This window comes from Muscardinus avellanarius (assembly GCF_963383645.1).
Source record: "Muscardinus avellanarius genome assembly, chromosome: 4".
Classification (NCBI taxonomy): Eukaryota; Metazoa; Chordata; class Mammalia; order Rodentia; family Gliridae; genus Muscardinus; species Muscardinus avellanarius.
This window is the reverse complement of record NC_137789.1, coordinates 12,182,737-12,202,710: the sequence shown is the minus strand read 5'-3', so window position 1 is coordinate 12,202,710 and position 19,974 is coordinate 12,182,737. Positions and strand designations below refer to the sequence as shown.

General features: G+C 41.6%; 1 protein-coding gene across 4 annotated transcripts in view; it reads right to left on the bottom strand.

Moving 5' to 3' along the window:
- Window positions 1-19,974, bottom strand: part of ASAP1 (ArfGAP with SH3 domain, ankyrin repeat and PH domain 1) — a gene marked incomplete at both ends in the record, with an annotated part of 307,685 nt that overhangs the window by 114,971 nt on the left and 172,740 nt on the right. For all 4 annotated transcript variants that reach the window (XM_080694994.1, XM_080694996.1, XM_080694995.1 and 1 more), the window contains one exon: window positions 6,262-6,407. In XM_080694994.1, the coding sequence (XP_080551120.1) occupies window positions 6,262-6,407 (146 nt within the window). The remainder of the gene's footprint in view (window positions 1-6,261; window positions 6,408-19,974) is intronic.

The following is a 19,974-nucleotide window of genomic DNA, read 5'->3' as shown; positions in this document are numbered from 1 at the left end:
CTCACTATTGACTATTCAGATCCTCTAAATCCAATGCTATAGCAAATACTTTACATTTATTATTTCTAAAAATGCCACAAGAATGCAGACACACCACGAGGGAGAGGCCCTGTTTGTTGCGTTCCTTCCACCGCTGGCCCTCCTGCCTAGCCAGTGCGTGTGCAGAGCCTCAGGAAATACTGAATAAATCGTGAGTGAATGTTACAGGGAGCTATTATTAATTCCTTTTACAAAAGCAAAATAAAATAATAATAAAAACCAATACTCAGAGACTACCAGTAAACTATAATGACTACACAGGTAAAAAGCTGTTGAGTAGAGCTGGGTGTGGTGGCACACGCTTGTAATTCCTGCGCTTGGGAGGCTGAGACAGGAGGATTGCGCAGGTTTGAAGCCAGCCTCAGCTGGCTTGAGAAACCCTGTTTCCAAATAAAATATAAAATAGGTCTGGGAGTGCAGCCTGGAGGTAGAAAGCCCTTGGGTTCCATCCCCAGTACCACCAAAAAAAAAAAAAAAAAAAAAAGAAGAAGAAAAAATAAGCTGTTGAGTAATTGATTTTACCCCAGTCTCCTTAAATCCAGAGCCCACCCACTTAAAAACATATTAAAAACAATAACAAAATAGATCATGTACACACTTCTCTGGCTTTTCACCACTAAGAGGCAGCATTGCTTAGACAAAAATCAAACATGACAAGCAGATTCACGTTGGGGAGCTAACAGCTGATTGCTCGATTTTTTTCAGAATAGTGACCACATAAAGGACTTTGGCTAGAGGAAAAAATTTACCAGGAGAAAGACTGGTTAAAAAACTCAAAAAATGTGCAAAGGGACGTGAACTGAGGATCACTGATCAGTCGTCTTAAGGAATTTCAGAGAAGTGAGTCTGATTGTTGCTTTCTTTCTATGCTGGTTTTATACTGAAACTTTTTCATAACAATGTACTATCTGAAGTATTTTCCCTCTGGAGCTAGAATTTAATGAATGTACTATATGAAGTATTTTCCCTCTGGGGCTAGAATTTAATGGCTTTTGGTGTGATTTAAACTTTAAATTTTGAAAAAATTATAGAACTTCAAAATGTTGAAAAAGAGTACTGAGGTCCCAGGTAACCACCAATCGGCTCCCCCCAGCAGCTAAAGCTTACACAGTACAGCTTTAAAACCAGGAAACGGATCTTGGTTTAAGGCATTCACTCACCGGCAGATCACCACGCAGCTTACTTGAATTCTACTACTTTTTGCATATGCTCCTCTTAAAATATGTCTGGGTACATAGTTCTAACCAGGGCGTGTCCTGCGTGCCCATAAAAAGGCAAGTGCTTTGCATTAGCACCAGAGAAAGGAGGCCCCGGGGTATCTAAGGAAGCTGCAAAGCCACACCGTGCCCATCACAGCTGCAAAGGTGTAGGAAAGAGCCCAGGGCCCGACCACTTAGGGAAACACGTCAGCGTTCAGCCAACAGGGCACCTCAGGCTGCGACCCTGTTCAAGTGGGCCCCGTACAACCTGGGCCGGCAGCACGTTCACGCAGTGCTGGTGATGCAGGCATGCCGGAGGCAAGAGTTAGGGGGTCCCGGTGGCTTCTCCTGAAATTTCAGAAAAAAAACCAGGAAAGCAGGCATGGTCAGAATCCACGCAGAAACCTCGTCGGCACGCGTGACGAAGCTGTGGGAGTGAAGCAAACCCACGGGGCAGTCCAAGGGAGTGACATGTGACAAGTCTCTCTGGTCAGGCATCGCGGAAGGCCAGTTCAAGAGAGCACCCAGTGGGCTTCCACCGCAGCACTGTAGGGGCGGGGCGCCGCCAGGCAGGGAGCGGCCTTGCTGCGCTTCCATCCTGCTTGGGCTGAACACTCCTACTTTCCTATTCCTTCCTTCTGGAATAGAAATGTTTACCCTTTGCCTATCCTATGACTGTATTTTATTTCTGGTGGTCCAGGAGATTGAACCCAGAGATGTTCTGCCACTAGCTACACTCCTGGCCCCTTTCATTTTTTGTTTTGAAACAAGGTCTAAGTTACCGTGCACTGGCCTGAAACTTGGGGTCCTGTCTCAGTCTCCCAAGTACTGGAATTAAAGGTGTGTGCCACCACACCTCGCCCACCACTGTACGTGAAGAGAGTACAGCTTTCACCATGATTTTTACAGGAGCCTATAGCTGAGTTTGCTTTGAGTCTCAGAGGAGACTCTGAACAATGCTGGAAGAGTTGAGATTTTGAGGCTCTTGGGGATGGACTGAATGGCTTTTTGCAGTGAGAAGGACAAGGATATTTGGCCCATGGGCTGGAACGCTATATAGTTTGGGTCTTTCAGTGGGCCATGCTTAGTTACCATCCCACCTGAGGAGGTCCCAGAGAGGAGACTTGAACAAAACATGATGAGGTACTTAATACACATGATGAAAAAGACCGCGGCACGCGCCTGAGATGAGGCACAGAGATTTACTCAGGAAGGCAAGGAGTGCACCTTTACAAAGGGACAGGGATGATAGCTAGGGGACGGAGTCGGGTGGGGCCACATAAGTCAGTGCCAGTTACCCATGTACTTGTGAACTGCCCTCACATCGAGCAGCGATGCCAGGATTTAAGGATGGGGCTGAAAGGCTCCAAGCAACTTGTTTTGTATTCTGATGGTTCATGGACGCTTCCGCTATTTTTTCCTCTGTATCCCCAAATCTGTATCTGACCCATGGGGTTGGTAGAACTTTTGAGGAGGGGCCTAGTGGGAGGTGCTGAGGCACTGGGGGCCTGCGAGCCAGGGCCCCAGGCCATGGGGAAGAGTTTGGCTCTGCCACTCCATCGTACAGTACTGTCTTGCTCTTTGTATCTGTCACCAAGAGCTTGACAAAATCCAAAGAGTTACTGCTCATTCATACAGCTTTGAATTGCATGGTGAACGTTTAAGAAAGTAGCACTTGTCAACTTTTGGTGTGATGCTGGAAATGGCTCTTAGGATACTCCTCTCCTGTCGTACAACGTAGACCGAGGCGTGCCCTATTCTTCCTCTACTGTCACCAAATCCACACACTGCAACATGATGTACACGGAGGCACATGTGAGCATCCAGCCATCTCCTATTTAGTTAAAAAAATTGCAAAATGTAAAAAAAAAAAAAAATGCCACCTTTCCAATTTTGGAAAGGGGGTTGGTAAAAGTTTTTCATAAAAAATAGGTTATTTAGAAGACAAAGAATGCGCTATTTTAAAATAAATTAATACATTTTCAAAAATCCATGTTTTAAACTTCTAAGATAGTAAAGATAGATAGAAATCGTTCACATAATCAAACTCTTCAGTGTTCTCAATCATTTCCAAGATTGGGGCCTTTCTAATTTTCTAACACTCTCAACTCTTTTCAATATACTATAACTTTTCAATATATCTTTTCAATATACTGTAACTCACTGATGATAGAAATCTGAAGACAAAAGTAGTTCCTCCCCCTGTCAAAAAGAAAATAGTGTGCAAGCTAAATACAAACTAGTATAGCCCTTGGTCACCTGTCAGCTGGGTCTTTATCACCCAGTTAGGCAACGTCATTACTTTCAAGACAGCCTGTGATCTGTAGTCAGAGAACCTGAGCTCAAGCCCTTAATTTCATTACTCCTTTTTTTTTTTTTTTCCATACCAGGAATTAAACCCAGGGGCATTCTACTTCTGAGCTACATTCCCAGCCTTAACTTTTATTCTTTATTTTATTTTTGAAACTGGGGTCTCACTGAGTTGCAGAGGGCCTCACTAAGTAGCTGAGGCTGTCTGCGAACCGCGATCCTCCTGTCTCAGCCTCCCGAATGCTGGGATTCCAAGCGTGCACCACCATGCCCGGCTTCCATCACCTCCTATGCATGTTATTACTGTGGATACCTGCTTCTACACTACAGTTACCAAAACGATTAAACAAGAGGATGTAAATAATGAAAGCTTCTATTTGTTAAAGCAAATTCCATGAGTCAGGAAAGTCAATGATTTCCTGAACTCAATGTAGTCCTGCCATTGCCAAAAAACACTATGACTAGTTCTTTTTACAGGCAAGGAAACAGGTGTTAGAGAAGCTAAGCGATTTGCCTAAGGCTATGAAGCTCGTTAGTAGGAAGCTGGGATTCCAGGTCTGATTTAGTCTAAAACCCCTAGAACTTCCTCCCTGAGCTAGTCCTTTACCTGTAACTGTCAAGATGAATCCTCAGAAACTCGTTTCACTTCCTTTCCTCCCACCACACCACCTTTTGAGCAAAACCACCAGCAAAAAGGTAATATATAGCCAGGGAGAAGAGGAACTGACAGGGCCGCCTTCTGAATAAGAGATTCTAATATTAAGGAATTTTTACACCCTGAAGTAAAAACGTTAGATCGTATGTTCAAAATTATCCTTCCTAATTTTTTTCTTTTTATGGTACTGGGGGTGAAACCCAGGGGTATTCTACCTTTGAGGTATTGAGGGTAGCTATTGAGCTACCCCCAATCCTATTTTTTTTCATTCTTTACTTTGAAACAAGGTCTCACTAAATTGCAGAGGGCCTCACTAAGTAGCTGAAGCTGTCTGTGAACTGTGGTCCTCCTGTCTCAGCCTTCCAAGTACTGGGATTATAAGCATGCACCACCATGCCTGAAGAAATACTCCTTCCTTCCTTTCTATTTTATTGTTTTGTGGTGCTGAGAATTGAATCTAGGAGCCCAGTACCACTGAGTGACATCCTAGCCCTCTCGATTTTCCACTTTGAGATGTGGTCTAAGTTGCCAAGACTGGTCTTGAGCTTTCAATCCTCCTGCCTCAGCCTCCTGAGCAGCAGGGATTACAGGCCTGCACCAGGCTAAGAAGAAGTAGTTCTATATTCGACACTTATTTTCTTTCAGATTAGCTGATTTATTTGTGTGAGAGTAATTCAACAACATAAACCACCAATTAGAATTAATTAAACTGCCACATACATATTTACCTAGTACAAGGAAATATGAATATTCTGACTGGCCATATATTCAGGTTAATAGGCTAGAAAGGCAGTTGTCATCTGTAAACTGTATCGAGTGAATTTATGGCAAGATTCTCACCAAAGGCCACAGAAGTATGACATGTGAGTAGCTGAGGCAGCACAAGGGAATCTTGAGTTTAGGATTTGGATCCTTAAAGGAGGTGAGAGTGCACTGGTGAGGTCGGGGAGGGGAGGAAGACGGAGGCTAACTGAGGAAAGGTGTGACTTAAATCATTTTCTCCTGGCACTTTTTGACCTCCTTCTACTCTTACTCTTAAGACTTAGAACTTGATTATATTAATCCACGAGGGATGGGTGAGGCTATTAGAATATTTTCACCAAAACAAACAACCCAGGCGTGGTGGCGCATGCTTGTAATCCCAGCATTCGGGAGGCTGAGACAGGAGGATCATGGCTCACAGCCAGCCTCAGCAACTTAGTGAGGCCCTCCGCAACTTAGGGAGAGCCTGTTAAAGAATAAAAAATAGGGCTGGGGGTACAGCTCAGAGGTAGAATGTCCCTGGGTTCAATTTCCAGTAACACAAAACAAAACAAAAAACAATTAATCCACAAGGTCAGCCCAGGTGGTGTTACACAGAATCAGCCCTTCTAGTTTGAGTGTGTTGTGCAGGCCAGGAAGGGTGTGCGGCACCATGTGGTGATGCCAGACACCAGTGCCTGGGGTCAGATCCTCCAAGAATCTGCCTCCTGGAGTCAATGTTTCTAGTGTCCCTGATTTAGCTGTTCTTCCTATTATCAGCCGGTGAAACCACAGGTTCCTTGGACCTCCAAGTCTTTTTCTTTGAGGAAAAGGAAGTTTTACCAAGATATATATATCTGAGGGAGGGGTTTGTGATTTGTGAACCAGGAACCAAAATGTATCACCCTCTTCACACAGGTGAGATGCACTTACAGCGACCATTTCTACTGCACAACTGGCATGGAAACCATGATCACTCTTTTATTAACCCATTAAAGAGCAAAAGTTGCTCAAGGTTATCTTAAAAAGTCAGTGGAGCATGGAAAGGAGGCTCAGGTTAAGTTGTTTAATCTCATCTTCAATAAATCTACCTTGCTATCAGCTGGGCTAGAGGTTCAAATTCAAGGAATTTCACAATAAAATTTAAAAGCAAAACGAAAACAAAACATGACCTCCATACCTGGACTTCACAACTAATTTATTTTTCACCCCTAAGGACCAAGGGTTGGGGGAGAAGGGAGAGTGAATTGCGCTCTTTATCTGGTTTATGCTTTGGCCAGGCTGTAATTCTTTTTAATCATGTATGAAATGTCTTACCAGATTTTTCAGCAGTGTGGACAGTTCCTTTGTAAGAGTGGAAAACTTGACAAAAGCGGTGCCCAGATCTGGATTGTCTCGACTTAAAAAGTTACTCCCAAACTTATCAAGAACTTGGGCATAGTTTTCTTCATTTTGGACATGGTCTAAAAAAGAAGAAAAGAGTCTGAATTATCATTTGTTGCAATGGGGAGTTATTTTCAACACTGATCATACTAGAAACTCTAAAAAGATGCATCGATTATTTATTAAGTGCAAAAGGTGGTCAGCAGTGCACTGAACGTTGTCACGCACTCTCTGCAAGGGCCCCCTGTTTTTTTGTCATGGCACCGAGTTCCCTTGCAGCCCAATAAATCTACCAGTCCTCAGAGGTTGAAGGGGCAAAATTTCTTTTTGCTTTTGGTGATACTGAGGATTGAACACAGGGTCATTCCATCTCGGAGCTACATCCCCAGCCCCATTTTACTTTTTGCTTTAAAACAGGGTCTCACCACATTGCTGATGCTGTCCTTGAACCTGTGATGCTACCGTCTCGGTCTCCCAGGTACTGGGATCACAGGTGTGTGTCACCACATCAGTCTGCTCATCACATTTTCAAGCAATTAGGAAACTGAAAACTCAAGTGCTGTGTGCATGTATGTCCCTATACTTCTGAACAGTATTATGATGTGAGACTACAGCGCACCAATAAAAGTATGTATGTATTTGATATATAAAATATGTATATATATAAACGTATATATATTTATTTGAAGTAAATTTTCCTTAGAGAATCAGTCTGTTCTAGAATGTTTCTTTCCTTGCAACTCATCCTAATTTCTTTTAATTTTGCCTAGGCCCCTGGACTGAGGAACAGCAATCATTTCTATAATACTTTCTACATACTGTCTCTTGGCACACGATGTGCAAGGTCTGGACCAGATAGCTCCATGCTTAAAGTCTGCTTTCACCACCTATGAGCTTGCTATTTTTTTTAAACTTCCATGTTTCTCCCCTACCTGACACATAAGAAGCATTAATCTTGTATTTATGGATAATTTTCTCCTCTCTGAGTGCTTGCTTTCCAATGTATAAAAGAGGTTGATATGTATCTCACAGGAGTGTGGTGTTGAGGAGGTCACAAACCACATGAGTTTCTCAACAAAAGTGAATGTTCCATACACAACAATCTCCTACCCTCTACTAGGCTTCCGTGATACCACACTCCTGTGATTGCTACTGTATGGCTCCTCCTCTCCACTGTCTGTGTTGGTTCCTCATCTGTCTGCTCTCACCAAGTTGGAAAGCCCTGGGCCTGTGCTGGGACAGTATTCTTTCTGTACGCTAACTTAGCCTTATGGCTTTAAATACATTCTATTAGCTGACAACATATCCGCTGATATCCCCAGCTCTGAAATTCAGAGGTATCTACTACATATTCAACTGTCTATTCACCATCTCACTTGGATACCCAATGCCTCTCTTTAATCATTTGTTTATTTGTTTATTTATTTATTTGCAGTACTGGGGATGGAAGCCAGGGGCATTCTACCTCCAAGTCACACACCTCCAGCCCTATTTTGTATTATTTTGAAACAGGGTCTCACTGAGTTGCAAAGGGCCTCACTAAGTAAATAATAGCCGAGGCTGTCCGCGAACCATGATCCTCCAGTCTCAGCCTACCAAATGCTGAAATTACAAGCCTGCGTCACCATACCCAGCTTCTCTCCTCTTTTAACTTGTTTCAAACAAATCCTTGATCTTCTTCCTCAATCTCTTTGTTCCCCTTGCTCTTTATCTCAGTCAGATAAGGGCAAACAAGTGACTTCATCTAAAAGGTAGAGTGTCACTCATTGAGTCATATCTGACTTTTCTCTTTCTCATACCCAAGAAGTAAAACATTGGCATCTCAATTCTGACAACTTCTTTTTCTTTAATTTTTTTTTATTGGTGCACTGTATACACATCATAATGAGGTAAAAAACTTGTGTAGACATACATGCACACATCACCCAGTTAGCCCCTACCCACTCCCCACCCTATTCCCTCCCCAGCCCTCCTTCCCATGCTTGGCTTAGTGGTCGACTTTGATGTGTTTAAGTACACCGGTGTGCTTTAGAGGATTCTGACCACTTCTAACCATCCTCATATTAACGCCCAACATGATCTCTTGCTTCTGGTTTCTTTGTTGCTGCTCTTGCTCTGTTATCAACACAGCACCCAGTGAGACCCTGTTAACTCCTGTGACAGACATGACCACTCATCACCCAGGCTTCCTATCTTTGAGGGTACTGCACTTCTCCAGCCCTGGAGGTGAGGCCTTTAGATGACTTGTACCACCCAGGAGTGGAGGTCAAGGCTACTTGTCCCACATGCAAGCATTTCAGATGCCCACATTCAACCAATCCTCCTGTCTCAGACTCTCAAGCACTGGGATTACAAGCATGAACTACTGCGCCTGGCTCCATCTCCCTTAAAAAATAATTAAAAATATGAAAGATTTCTTCTTCTTCTTCTTTTTTTTTTTTTTTTGGTGGTACTGGGGTTCCTGGAAACCCTTCTACCTCCGGCTACACTCCCAGTACCTATTTTTATACTTTTTTTATTTGGAAACAGGGTCTCTTAAGCCAGCGTGGCTGGCTTCGAACCTGCTCGATCCTCCTATCTCCATCTCCCAAGCGTGGGGATTACAAGCGTGCGGCCACCACCCCTGGCTGAATATGAAAGATTTCTAACAATACAATACAGAATACATTTCAAGAAAAGTAAAAAAATCCTATGATTTTATGTTAAAACCATCTGCAAAGAAAATAGCATATTACATGAATAAAACAAAATCACTAAAATAAATTAAAAACAATTCTGTTTTTAAGGAAGATATATGGTTTTTCACTTTAAGAATCAGTATAGACATTTTGTTTAAACAAGCATATCTCAGGTAATTGGTTCCCGCCTGTCATCTTCTCCCATTCTCTCCCTCTCCTCTAAATCTTTCCACTACTATTTTCCTTATTACCACCAGCAGGAGAAATGTTGGTGAAGATTTTCATTAAATTCTTTCAGGGGAGCTATAATACCAGTACTATAATCCCAGTATTTACGAAGCTGAAACAGAAGGATTACAGGTTCAAGGCCAGTCTCAGCAATTTAGTGAGGCCCCCAGCAACTTAATGAGAACTAATAAAAACAATAACAAAACAGAATCTTCATATGACCTTTGGAACATATGATTATTAAAATATAAGAAAGATTTCTCTTTTGGAAATTATGCTAAATAATAGAATTTGGGTTGACACAAACTTTAGGAGCCTCAAAATAACACAGATTTTGTTTATTCATTAGACTTGTAATCAGCTCAAAAAAATAACCATATAAGACTGCTCTTTCCCCTTTCCTCTGTTGTGCACAGAGAATCATGCATTTACACGGAGGCCCATGCATTGATTGAATAAATAAAGGAACAAATAAGTATCTACCAAAGTCAGATTTTTAAAGGCTTAACCCAAACACCATTTCTTTCTTTATAATACCTTCTTTTTATTAGAAATAATCTTCCCTTGCTCACAATTCTCTGTAGTTCTCCTGCAGTACTTCCCATAGCACACGTATTTGTATACACACATATTTGTATACATCTTTTTTGCCACCAGACCATGACAGGCAGAGATTTCCTGCTGTTCACTTCTGTATCCCCAATCCAACAGATACTGCTGTAGACCTTCCCTGAGAGCTAGACTTAACAAAACCAGCACTCGGTAAATAGTTGTTGACTTGGATTAATTGAACTGTCTTTCAGGAGGTTAAGAAGCATTCCCTTCTGTTTAACAACAGGGATGTTTTTTAAAATCTCACTTTTAAAAACACCCCCGATAACTGCACACACGCAATGGGTTCTCAAGAAACACAACATGAGTCTGCGTGGGGGAGTAACCTGGGAAGGAAGTGCCACAGTGGTCCAGGGAAATGAAACGAAGCCCTAGCAGCCTTCTAATCATCACTGCATCAAAAATTCATGATGCCTGCAGTGCTTGTCAGCATTTCTAGCTGAGATATTAAAAAATAAAATAAAATACAGCTCTGCTTATTGCTTAAGTTCATGCAGAGAAGTAGCTGAGAAAAACACAAAAGCAAGCCCACAGCAGCTCAACAGACACGAAGCCGGCGTTTGATCTCCCTGTCTGCGGCAGCTATCCCCGACACGTTCTGTCTGGGCCCAAAAGGCTCCACTCACCACTGAGGATCGCGCCCGACACTCTCTGTGCTGCTTAAAGAGGCCTGCGAAAAAAGGCGTTCATTTTAACTGTCTCCAAAGGCAGCGCCTCAGTGGTGAACGTTACTATACAGGCTTTCTGTTTACCCGCACACAAGCCATCTATCTTCAAAGTATTACAGGATGATTCTCTAACCCCCAGCCCCATGCTAATCTCTTCACTTCCTTTCCAGACACAAGCATTATCCTGAAGTGGATTTGCATGCAGAGATTTAGAAACAATTACAAGAAGCTCCGTCTAGCAGTGATGGTGGACTTATTAGAAAATAAGATGGAACTGGGTGTAGTGGTGTACACCTGTACTCCCAATACTCAGGAGACTGAGACAGGAGGATTCCAGGTTCAAGGCCAGCCTCAGCAACTTAGTGAGACCCTATTTCTTTCTTTCTTTCTTTTTTTTTTTTTTGGTGGTACTGGGGTTCCTGGAAGCCCTTCTACCTCCGGGCTAAACTCCCAGACCTATTTTATATTTTTTATTTGGAAACAGGGTCTCATAAGCCAGCATGACTGGCTTCGAACCTGCTCGATCCTCCTGTCTCCTCCTCCCAAGTGCTGGGATTACAAGTGTGCAACACCACGCCCGGCAACCCTATTTCAAAATAAAAAATGAAATGGGTTGGGGTGTAGTGCAGAGACAGACTGTCCGTGGGTTCAATCCCCAGTGTGGAAGGAAAGAAGGGAGGGCAGGAATGAAGGAAAGAGGATGGACTTTTCTTTTTTATCTTTCTTTCTTTTTTTTTAAATTGGTACTGTGGTTTCTAGAAGCCCTTCTACCTCCGAGCTACACTCCCAGACCTATTTTATATTTTTTTTTATTTGGAAACAGTTCGAAGCGCGGCTGGCTTCGAACCTGCCAGATCCTCCTGTCTCTGCCTCCTAAGAGTGGGGATTACAAGTGTGCGCCACCAACTGAGGATGGACTTTTCTAAGGCATGGGGACACTGGCATGCACTGTGAATTCCCTCTGACCCAAATGCTTTCGCAACATCTTATTTCACCCTTATGAGAACTCTGCAAGAGAAGAGTTCTGCTTATGATGCAGATGAAACCTAAAATGTGATGTGAAAGAGGTAGAAGACAGGCAAGTGTAGACTAGGTCATGGTTTCCATTTGTTTCATTAATTCTCTATCTGTGTAACCATGTAGTCCTCTCTATATGCACACACACACACACATATGCATGTATGCAAGTGTATTTATATACAGTAACATACATGTCATATATAATTTTCTAACACAGACATTTTATGATATGACAGTTCATAAGATATATTTTGGTGTGATAATAATCCTAGGAGGGTAGAAATAATGGAAATTAAATCTAAAGTGCTTAAAATAGTGTCTGACACATGGCACGGACCCCCCAATGCCAGCCATCATTACTGGTGACTGGTTTTAAAAGAGTCTTATATGAAACAGCATGTTTTAAGTATTTTAACATATTGCCTTATGAATCTAACAGTGACAATTTACTAAAAAGATCTCTCTCTCTCTCTCTCTCTCTCTCTCTCTCTCTCTCTCTCTCTCTCTCTCCTTTGTACAAAATTAAGGATTTACCAACCAGATATCCAATGGGTATGTCTCCCACTCTAGGTAGGTAAAAAAGCCCTTTTCACCTGGAAGATGGAAAGTCAGCACCAAGGTGAGTCTGCATAAACAAGCCTCACTAAAAGAATCCCTCTTTTCATTTGTTTCCCTATGTACTGACCTACCCACAACTCCCTAAAAACCCACGTTGGTTTTCTCTTGTCTTACAATTGCTCCACAATTTATGGTCTTTATTAAAATGGTACATACGCCCTTAGGCTTAACCACTTTGGGGAAAGGGTCATTTCTTTGCTGTGAGGCCACCATGGGCATACCAGGTAAATGCTCTCTCCTATTATTCTCTTGATAGTTGAATTTTCAGGCCCTACTCACTGAGTCTGAGAGGTTAGAGAAAAGCATCTTTTCGCCCTCCTTTCATCTTTTTGCCTTTCCTTTCAAGTACAAAGCTGGACCCACCTAGGTTTGCTCCTGTGTCATCCTGGTCAAGTAACTTTATCTTTCTATGCTTCACCTTCCCACCTGCAGAATGCAGAAGTATTGTGAAGATTAAGTAAGGCACTGTGTGCTCAATAAATATTTATGACAGTGATCTAATGATGATACCTTTAGCTGCCCATCCTTGGCCACTGCAGAGGTGACAGACAATACTAAGACATCACTAACACTCAGAGTTCACATCCCTAGTGGTTGGAAAGTACCGTAGGAACCCATTAAAATTCAAAAAATACATTAAAATTCATTATACAAGCCAGGCATGGTGGTGCACTCTTGTTATCCTAGCCCTTGGGAGGCTGAGACAGGAGGATCGCACAGGTTCAAAGCCAGCCTCCACTACTTAGGCTCTGGGCAACTTCGTGAGACCCTGTTTCCAAATAAAGTATAAAATAGGTCTGGGAGTGTAGCCCAGAGGTAGAAAGCCCCTGGGTTCCACCCCCAGTACCACACATACAGACAAAATTCATTATACATTAAAATTCGATATACCTGGTATACTCATCCAGTGAGGATTTTCTCAAAAATCCCAAGCCATGGCAATGGTTAAATGGGCCTTTCTCTGAGGCTGTTAGCCTAAGTGCCACCAAACTGGGCAATCGCCTTATAACCTCCCACTCTCTGATTCCAGGACCTAGAATTACAGCTTCCATTTATTAAACACTGATTATATAGCAGCGGTGCTGTTTCTTCATGGCAGTTATTTTATAGATAAGTGGAATGTGGTGGTAGAGAAAGGATTAGAACCCAACCTCATTTGATTCCAAATCAAATTCCAAACAAATTCAATGAAGACGCTCGTGGATATCAGGGTACACCACAATATCTACTCGGAATCCACTCTGTGAAAGGCTTAATTAACTAAGTTCCAGGAACAAACACGTGAAGAGGACAGACTTCTTGTCATGGAATACTACTGACAATGTAGTTGTCAAGAGAATAATCACGTGCAATTAGAATTTCAATTATTTAATAGGCCAGGAACTGTGCAAGTAGTTTTATCATCCAATGCTCACGATAATATGTTATTTTTTAACCTTGTTTTATAAGTGTGAAATGATTTGTGTGTGTGTGTGTGTGTGTGTGTGTGTGTGTGGCACTGGGAGTGGAACCCAGAGACTTTTCTATCTCTGGGCTACACTCCCAGACCTATTTTTATACTTTATTTGGAAACAGGTTCTCACTAAGTTGCTCAGGCCTCACTTAGTAGCTGAGGCTGGCTTTGAACCTGTGCGATCCTCCGGTCTCAGCCTCCCAAGTGCTGGGATTACAAGTGTGGGCCACCACGCCCAGCTCTCTAAGTGTGAAATGATTTACAGAGGCTAAACAGGTTGCTCAAGGTCACACAGCTAATAAGTAGTGATGACAGGCACCGCGTCCTGAGCTTGTATTCTTAACCCATGCGCTTGGCTAAGCTTTGAAGCCAGCAGACTTCCAATTTGGGCCAGATGCCGAGTGATTGAGGAGCCCGAAAATCTAGGTCTCAGCTCTAGCCTCCACTCTGCGACCCTGAATAAGTGACTAACCCTCTTAGAGACCTTACTTTCCTCATCTGTAAACAGGTCTAAAGCCTTCCTGCCAAGAGGCGAAGCTGTCACGATGAGTAGGGAGGCTCTTTTTGGAAAAACAACGAAAGCCACTATAAAACCTGCTCAGCTAATTTCTCTCCAGTGAATATAAGGAAGCCTCGAGAGCGATCAGGACTCCACCTCCAAGAACCAGTGAGTATTTACGGAGGCGTCATTCAGTGGAGGAACAGAGACAGGCCTGAGGGGCACAGAGGCCTGCCGTCAAGACCCCGCAGCCCAGCTCCTCTTCAGAGTCAGATGGAAGGGCAGCCCTTGCTCTCCCCTTAGCCTCCTGTCACACTGGGGTTTAATGTTTTAACTAATTTGTGATAAGTCCTGTTCCCAGCCTTGGGCCTGGCACATAGTTAGTGTTCAGTAAAATGCTCACTGGAGGGACTGAATTTTTCTGGAACAAGATATTCTTCTTCCCTCAAAAACATCTACAGCAAGGCATATAAAACCCAGGGAGCTACAGCTATAGTAATACAGCTATAGTAATAAGGCCAAGCAGTATGTGTCAAATTATAGTGGTGGCATAAAAGGGAAAATGATAAATTCTCTTATACATTCCTGGAAGCACTAATCACACTTTTTTTTTTAAACTTAGTACTAATTATTATTTAAATAATAAAAAATTCACACACTATTAGAGAAATAATAAAAATTCTAATTTCCTTTTTTTTCTTCCCAATTCTACCTGTTTAAAACAAATCAAGTTAGTAATCTGGAGGCATCTCAGCAAAACTTTTCTATGATTAAAACACATGCACACACCCATGCGTGTACACACACACGATTTTCACTCTATTCCTCTCACTTTTTAAGAAACGAAATGAAGTATTATATATAAAATTCCATGGTTTGTTTTTCTACTAAGATCACAAAATTCAATACAAACAGATCAAATTATTTTAACTTATTTTAACTGTAATTATTTTCCATAATAAGCTCGACCACAATTTATTCAACAATCTTCTTGTAAGGGATTTTTTAGGTTGTTTGCAGCCCCCCCCTCCAACAAATAAAGCAATAAATATTCTAATATACACTCTTCCATGCTATTGCTTTATCTCTGAAAAAATATTTACAAAAGCAGGATTGCTGGGGATAGAATGTGTACTTCAGATTTTAATTAATATTATTCTTTTCCAAAGAGATTGGTGCAGTTCACATCTGCAATGACAATGCACTTTTTAGAAAAAAGGGCCTATTTCTCTATATTCTTACCAAGACACAAATCTTACTGTACTTTTTAATGAAAAAATTAACCACAGAAAGCCTGACTTTTGTGGTTTATTGTCCCTTATCATTTCCTTTTCTTCCTGTTTATGTACTTAATCTAGAGTGCCACTGCTTGTCTTTTTCTTATCAATTTGTAGGAAGATTGTGTTGTATAAGGGAGAACAATCTTTTGTAATATGTATTAGTAACAGTTTTGTTATATGTATTCTGTTTTTTCCCCCAGGGTGCTTCATCACAGCGCTCTCCCCAGTGCAGACCGCAAAATTAGAATTTCTCTTCCCTGAGGCAGGCTGAAGCAGCTCTTATATTCCCTTGTCTTTCTGGCAGAGCTGGCTAAGAAAATTCTCTGACCTACCCTTGTTAGGAGGTCCTAAGATCCTCCTCCTTCCAGAGGAGCCAGGAAGAATCTGGACAGACAAGGCTCGCAGGGTTTCCCCAGCTAGTCTACTGATATCAGATCAAATCCTTTTTGTCCGATTACATTTTGACATGGTTGTCCATGGGTCCATCAGGCCTATGTGATGAAGTCTCCATAACACCCCCAAAAGGAGAGTTTGGAGAACTTCTGGGTTGCTGAACACATGGAGAATCCTGGAGGGAAGCTCGGTATCCCTGGTCCCTTACTTTGCCTTCTATGCATTTGTTCATCTACATGCACTTTGTAACAAATTGGTAAACATGTTTCTGAGTTCTGTGAGTTGCTCAAGCAAATTAATTGAACCCAAGGAAGGGCCTGTGGGACCCCCAATTTACAGCTGGTCAATCGGAAGCACAGGGAAAACACAACCTGGGGCTTGTCGTTGGCATCAGAGACAGGGGTGGCGGTCTTGGGGATCGAGCCCTTAACCTGTGGGGTCTGACAGGATCTCCAGGTAGATGCTGTCAGAACTAAACTGCATTAAGAGATGACCCAGCTGGGGTCTGCTGCAGAAGGAATTGATTGCTTGCTGGTGACGAGAAATCCCCACAATTCTGAAGCCTAAGAAATGAATGTGTACTGTGAGTATACAGTAGGAGAAACTGAATTTGAGTTGGTTTTCCCTTCTGTAACATCACATATTTTCTTTTAAGTTGTTTAGGGTGTGATTTGCCATAGGGAAAACACTGAACTTCATCTAGGTAAATATATCAATCATCGTCTCAAAGATTTTTGGATTTCCTGCTTTGCTCATGTTTCTAAACTTTCTAATTTTAGTATTTTTAAGAAAACACTTAAACCTTTTAGGCAAAAGTAATTAATTGTTTGCAAGCGAAGGATTCTAATGCTTTATTATTTATTTCTTAATTTATTTTTCTGGTGCTGGGGATCAAACTCAGGGTCTCATGCATGCTACTCAAGCACTCTACCACTGAGCTATAGCCCCTGGCCTGTAAAATTAAATAAGTCCTTCAACTTTTCAAAAGTTTAGCTTTATTCTCTCTTCAATACTTAAATACTTAATCCATCTGCCGTGAATTTATTTATATGGCATGAGAAACAGTTCTAACTTTATTATCTTTTCTCTGTATGAATATATATATGAATATATATTGCTATTTAATAGAGCCTATAGAAGCCATCCATTTAGTATTTGATTAAAAAACACTGAACACATGACAAAACTTGGAAGGAGGACAGGTTTCACAAGTAACAGTGACCAGCTGGGTGCAGTGATGCGCACCTGTAATCTCAGTGCTTGGGAGGATGAGACAGAAACACCACAGGTTTGGGGCCAGCCACAGAAAATCATTAAGGCCCTCAACACTACAGGGAGACCCTATTTCCAAATAAAAAAGGTTAGGGTGTGGCTTGGAGGTAGAATGTCCTTGGGTTCAATACAGGAGATAAAGAGAGAGACAGACAAATGGATGGACAGATGAACAGACACACAGACAGATGGACAATGGACAGACAGACCAGACATAGATTGAGCAGAAACCTCAACAATAAATAGTTGTTTAATAAGCAGACTTGGGGTAAGAACATTCAAGGGAAGAAGTAACAGCACATCATATATGAATCACAAATTACCCAGGAGTAAAGAAAACAGAAACTAGTGTCTAAGTGGGAAGAGATCAAACTAACACAGGGTCTCTGGTCTCTGGAGCTGTCTCTGATCTAGAACTAAGAGGTATCAAAAGTGCTGCCCCCATTCTTTTTGTCATCAAATTGGGGTGTGGGTCCCTTTTACCTTACTGATCCATAAAACCGGCACCCCGCATCCTGTGAGAATGATTTGTTTCAATTTTACAGTCACTCTCCAGTAACTAGGACCTGTCACAGTTACTTGATCATGGCTAAATTATTTCACTTCCCTGAGCCTCAGTTTCCTTATCCGTTCTCACGATTGCTCACTTCACAGGTCTACTGTAAAGAGGCAGCAAGCCAAGCCAGGTGTACTCTTTCTTATTATTTTACTGGTGCATATACATATCTTGACGATGTTCAAGGTGGCAGAGGCATCCATGCACAGTCCTCCTTGAGCCCTGCCCCGGTTCCACCCCACTCCGCTTCCCCCTCCCTTCTCAGCTTCCCATGCTCGGCACATTGAATGGTAAGTTTTATCCTCCCCTCTTCATGTCATCCTGGATGACTTACTCCTTTAATTTCTCAAGGCCATTTTAAAGTTGAGTTTGTTCTTTTAAAAAGTTCTACACAAGTATGAACAAAATCTGCCCCATATCATGGTGTGTGATCTAGAAACTCCACTTGCACATTCCCATTTCTGCAGCCCTGTTAAATCTATTAACGGAGCTCCAAGAAAGGATACCTGCAGAGCTCCATGGTTTATTACTCAGTTTTACACAGCATTTCAATATCACTCCCTAGAGTAGAAGCAGAAATATCCTGAATGATGAAGCCTCTCTTCCCAATGCCGGCAGGTACCCACATCACGCTTCGGTTTGCTGACGGCCTTGTGGTGATGGCAGTGCTTTGAGATCTGGTCCCCAAGAAAAGGCAGCAGCAGTTCTTTTTCTACTTCAGCCTCTGAATTATGACTACCTAGTGGATGCAAGCCTTCTTATAAATCGGTGTTGTATAAAAAAGAGTGGTCCCATACTTTACTATTAATCCAGGAGCGTCCACCAAGCACCTACGCTGGGATGCAAAGGTAAACTTAGGCTATTAGGTTTGTAGCCCTAAGTACATCCCTAAATTTTTCTTTGAGCATTAGCCTCCTCATTTATAAATTATGTAAAACAGACTTAGAGATAGAATAAGTACTCACTAGGTTCTTGTCCTGGTAAATGAAGTCACCTAGGATAGTACCTGGCCAGAGTACAAACCTTTTAGACTGGTGTCCACCAAAATCCTTTGATAATCCATACCTCTAAGCAAAACATTTTTATTTTTTTGTGGTGTTGGGGATGGAACCCAGAGTGTTCTATATCTGAGCTTCATCCCCAGCCCTATTTTATTCTCTAATTTTGAACCAGGTTCTCACTAAGTTATGGAGGGCCTTACAAAGTTGTTGAGGCTGGCCATGAACCTTTGATCCTCCTGTCTCAGCCTCCCAAGTACTGGGATTACAAGTGTGCAGCACCATGCCCGGCTATCAATAAAACATCTTAAAGCATGAATTTCCAATCATTGCTTATTTTAAAAATCATTTATGTATTAACATTTTGCATATTATGTGTGCATACTGTAATATATTATCTACAAAGGTACTGTTTATGTAAATCGGGAGTGGGACCTCAATTCTAAGGGTTTCAAAAATCTCTGAAGTTGACTGAAAATTCTGCTTTGCAAAATTTAAAAATAAAATTGAGAGAAGATCGGTTATTCCAAAATTATCAAGGGATACATGAGCACAAAATATTCAGAATCACAGAGGAACAAGCTTCTTGCTCTCTCTGGTGTATAGCCTAGTCAATCTCAAGAAAATCACTGTATTTTACTGAAAAGGACTGGTGACAGCAGGCATGCTTGTCTTGTTCCTGATTTTAAGGGGAATCCTTGTAGTTTTTCTCCATTCAATATGATGTTGGCTATGGGTTTACTGTATACTGTCTTTATGATGTTGGGGTAAGTTCCTTCTATTCTGATTCTCTGCAGTGATTTTTGCATGAATGGGTGTTGGATATTGTCGAACAATTTTCAGCATCTATAGAAATGATCATGTGATTTCTGTCCTTAGTTCTGTTTATGTGGTGAATTACATGGATTGTTTAACATATGTTGAATCAGCCTTGTATCCCTGGGATGAATCCTACTTGGTTGTAGTGTATAATTTTCTTGATGTGGTTTTGAATGAGTGTTGCTAATATTTTGTTTAAAAATTTTGTGTCTAAGTTCATCAGCAATATTGGTCTGTAATTTTCATGGGCTTTCTTTATTTGGTTTTGGTATTAATGTGATACTGGCATCATAGAATGTGTTTGGGACAATCCTGTCTCCTTCTATTTCACAGAACAGTTTGAGAAGTATTAGGCATAGATCTTCTATAAAGGTTTTATAAAATTCAGCTGGGAATCCATCTGGACCTGGGTTTTTCTTTGATGGTACAATCTTTATTGCCATTTCAATTTTTTTCCCTTAATATAGGTCAGTTTAAATTTTCTATTTCCTCTGGATTCAATTTAGGAAGGTTGTATGTGTCAGTCTCTTCTAGGTTTTCAATTTTGTTGGAG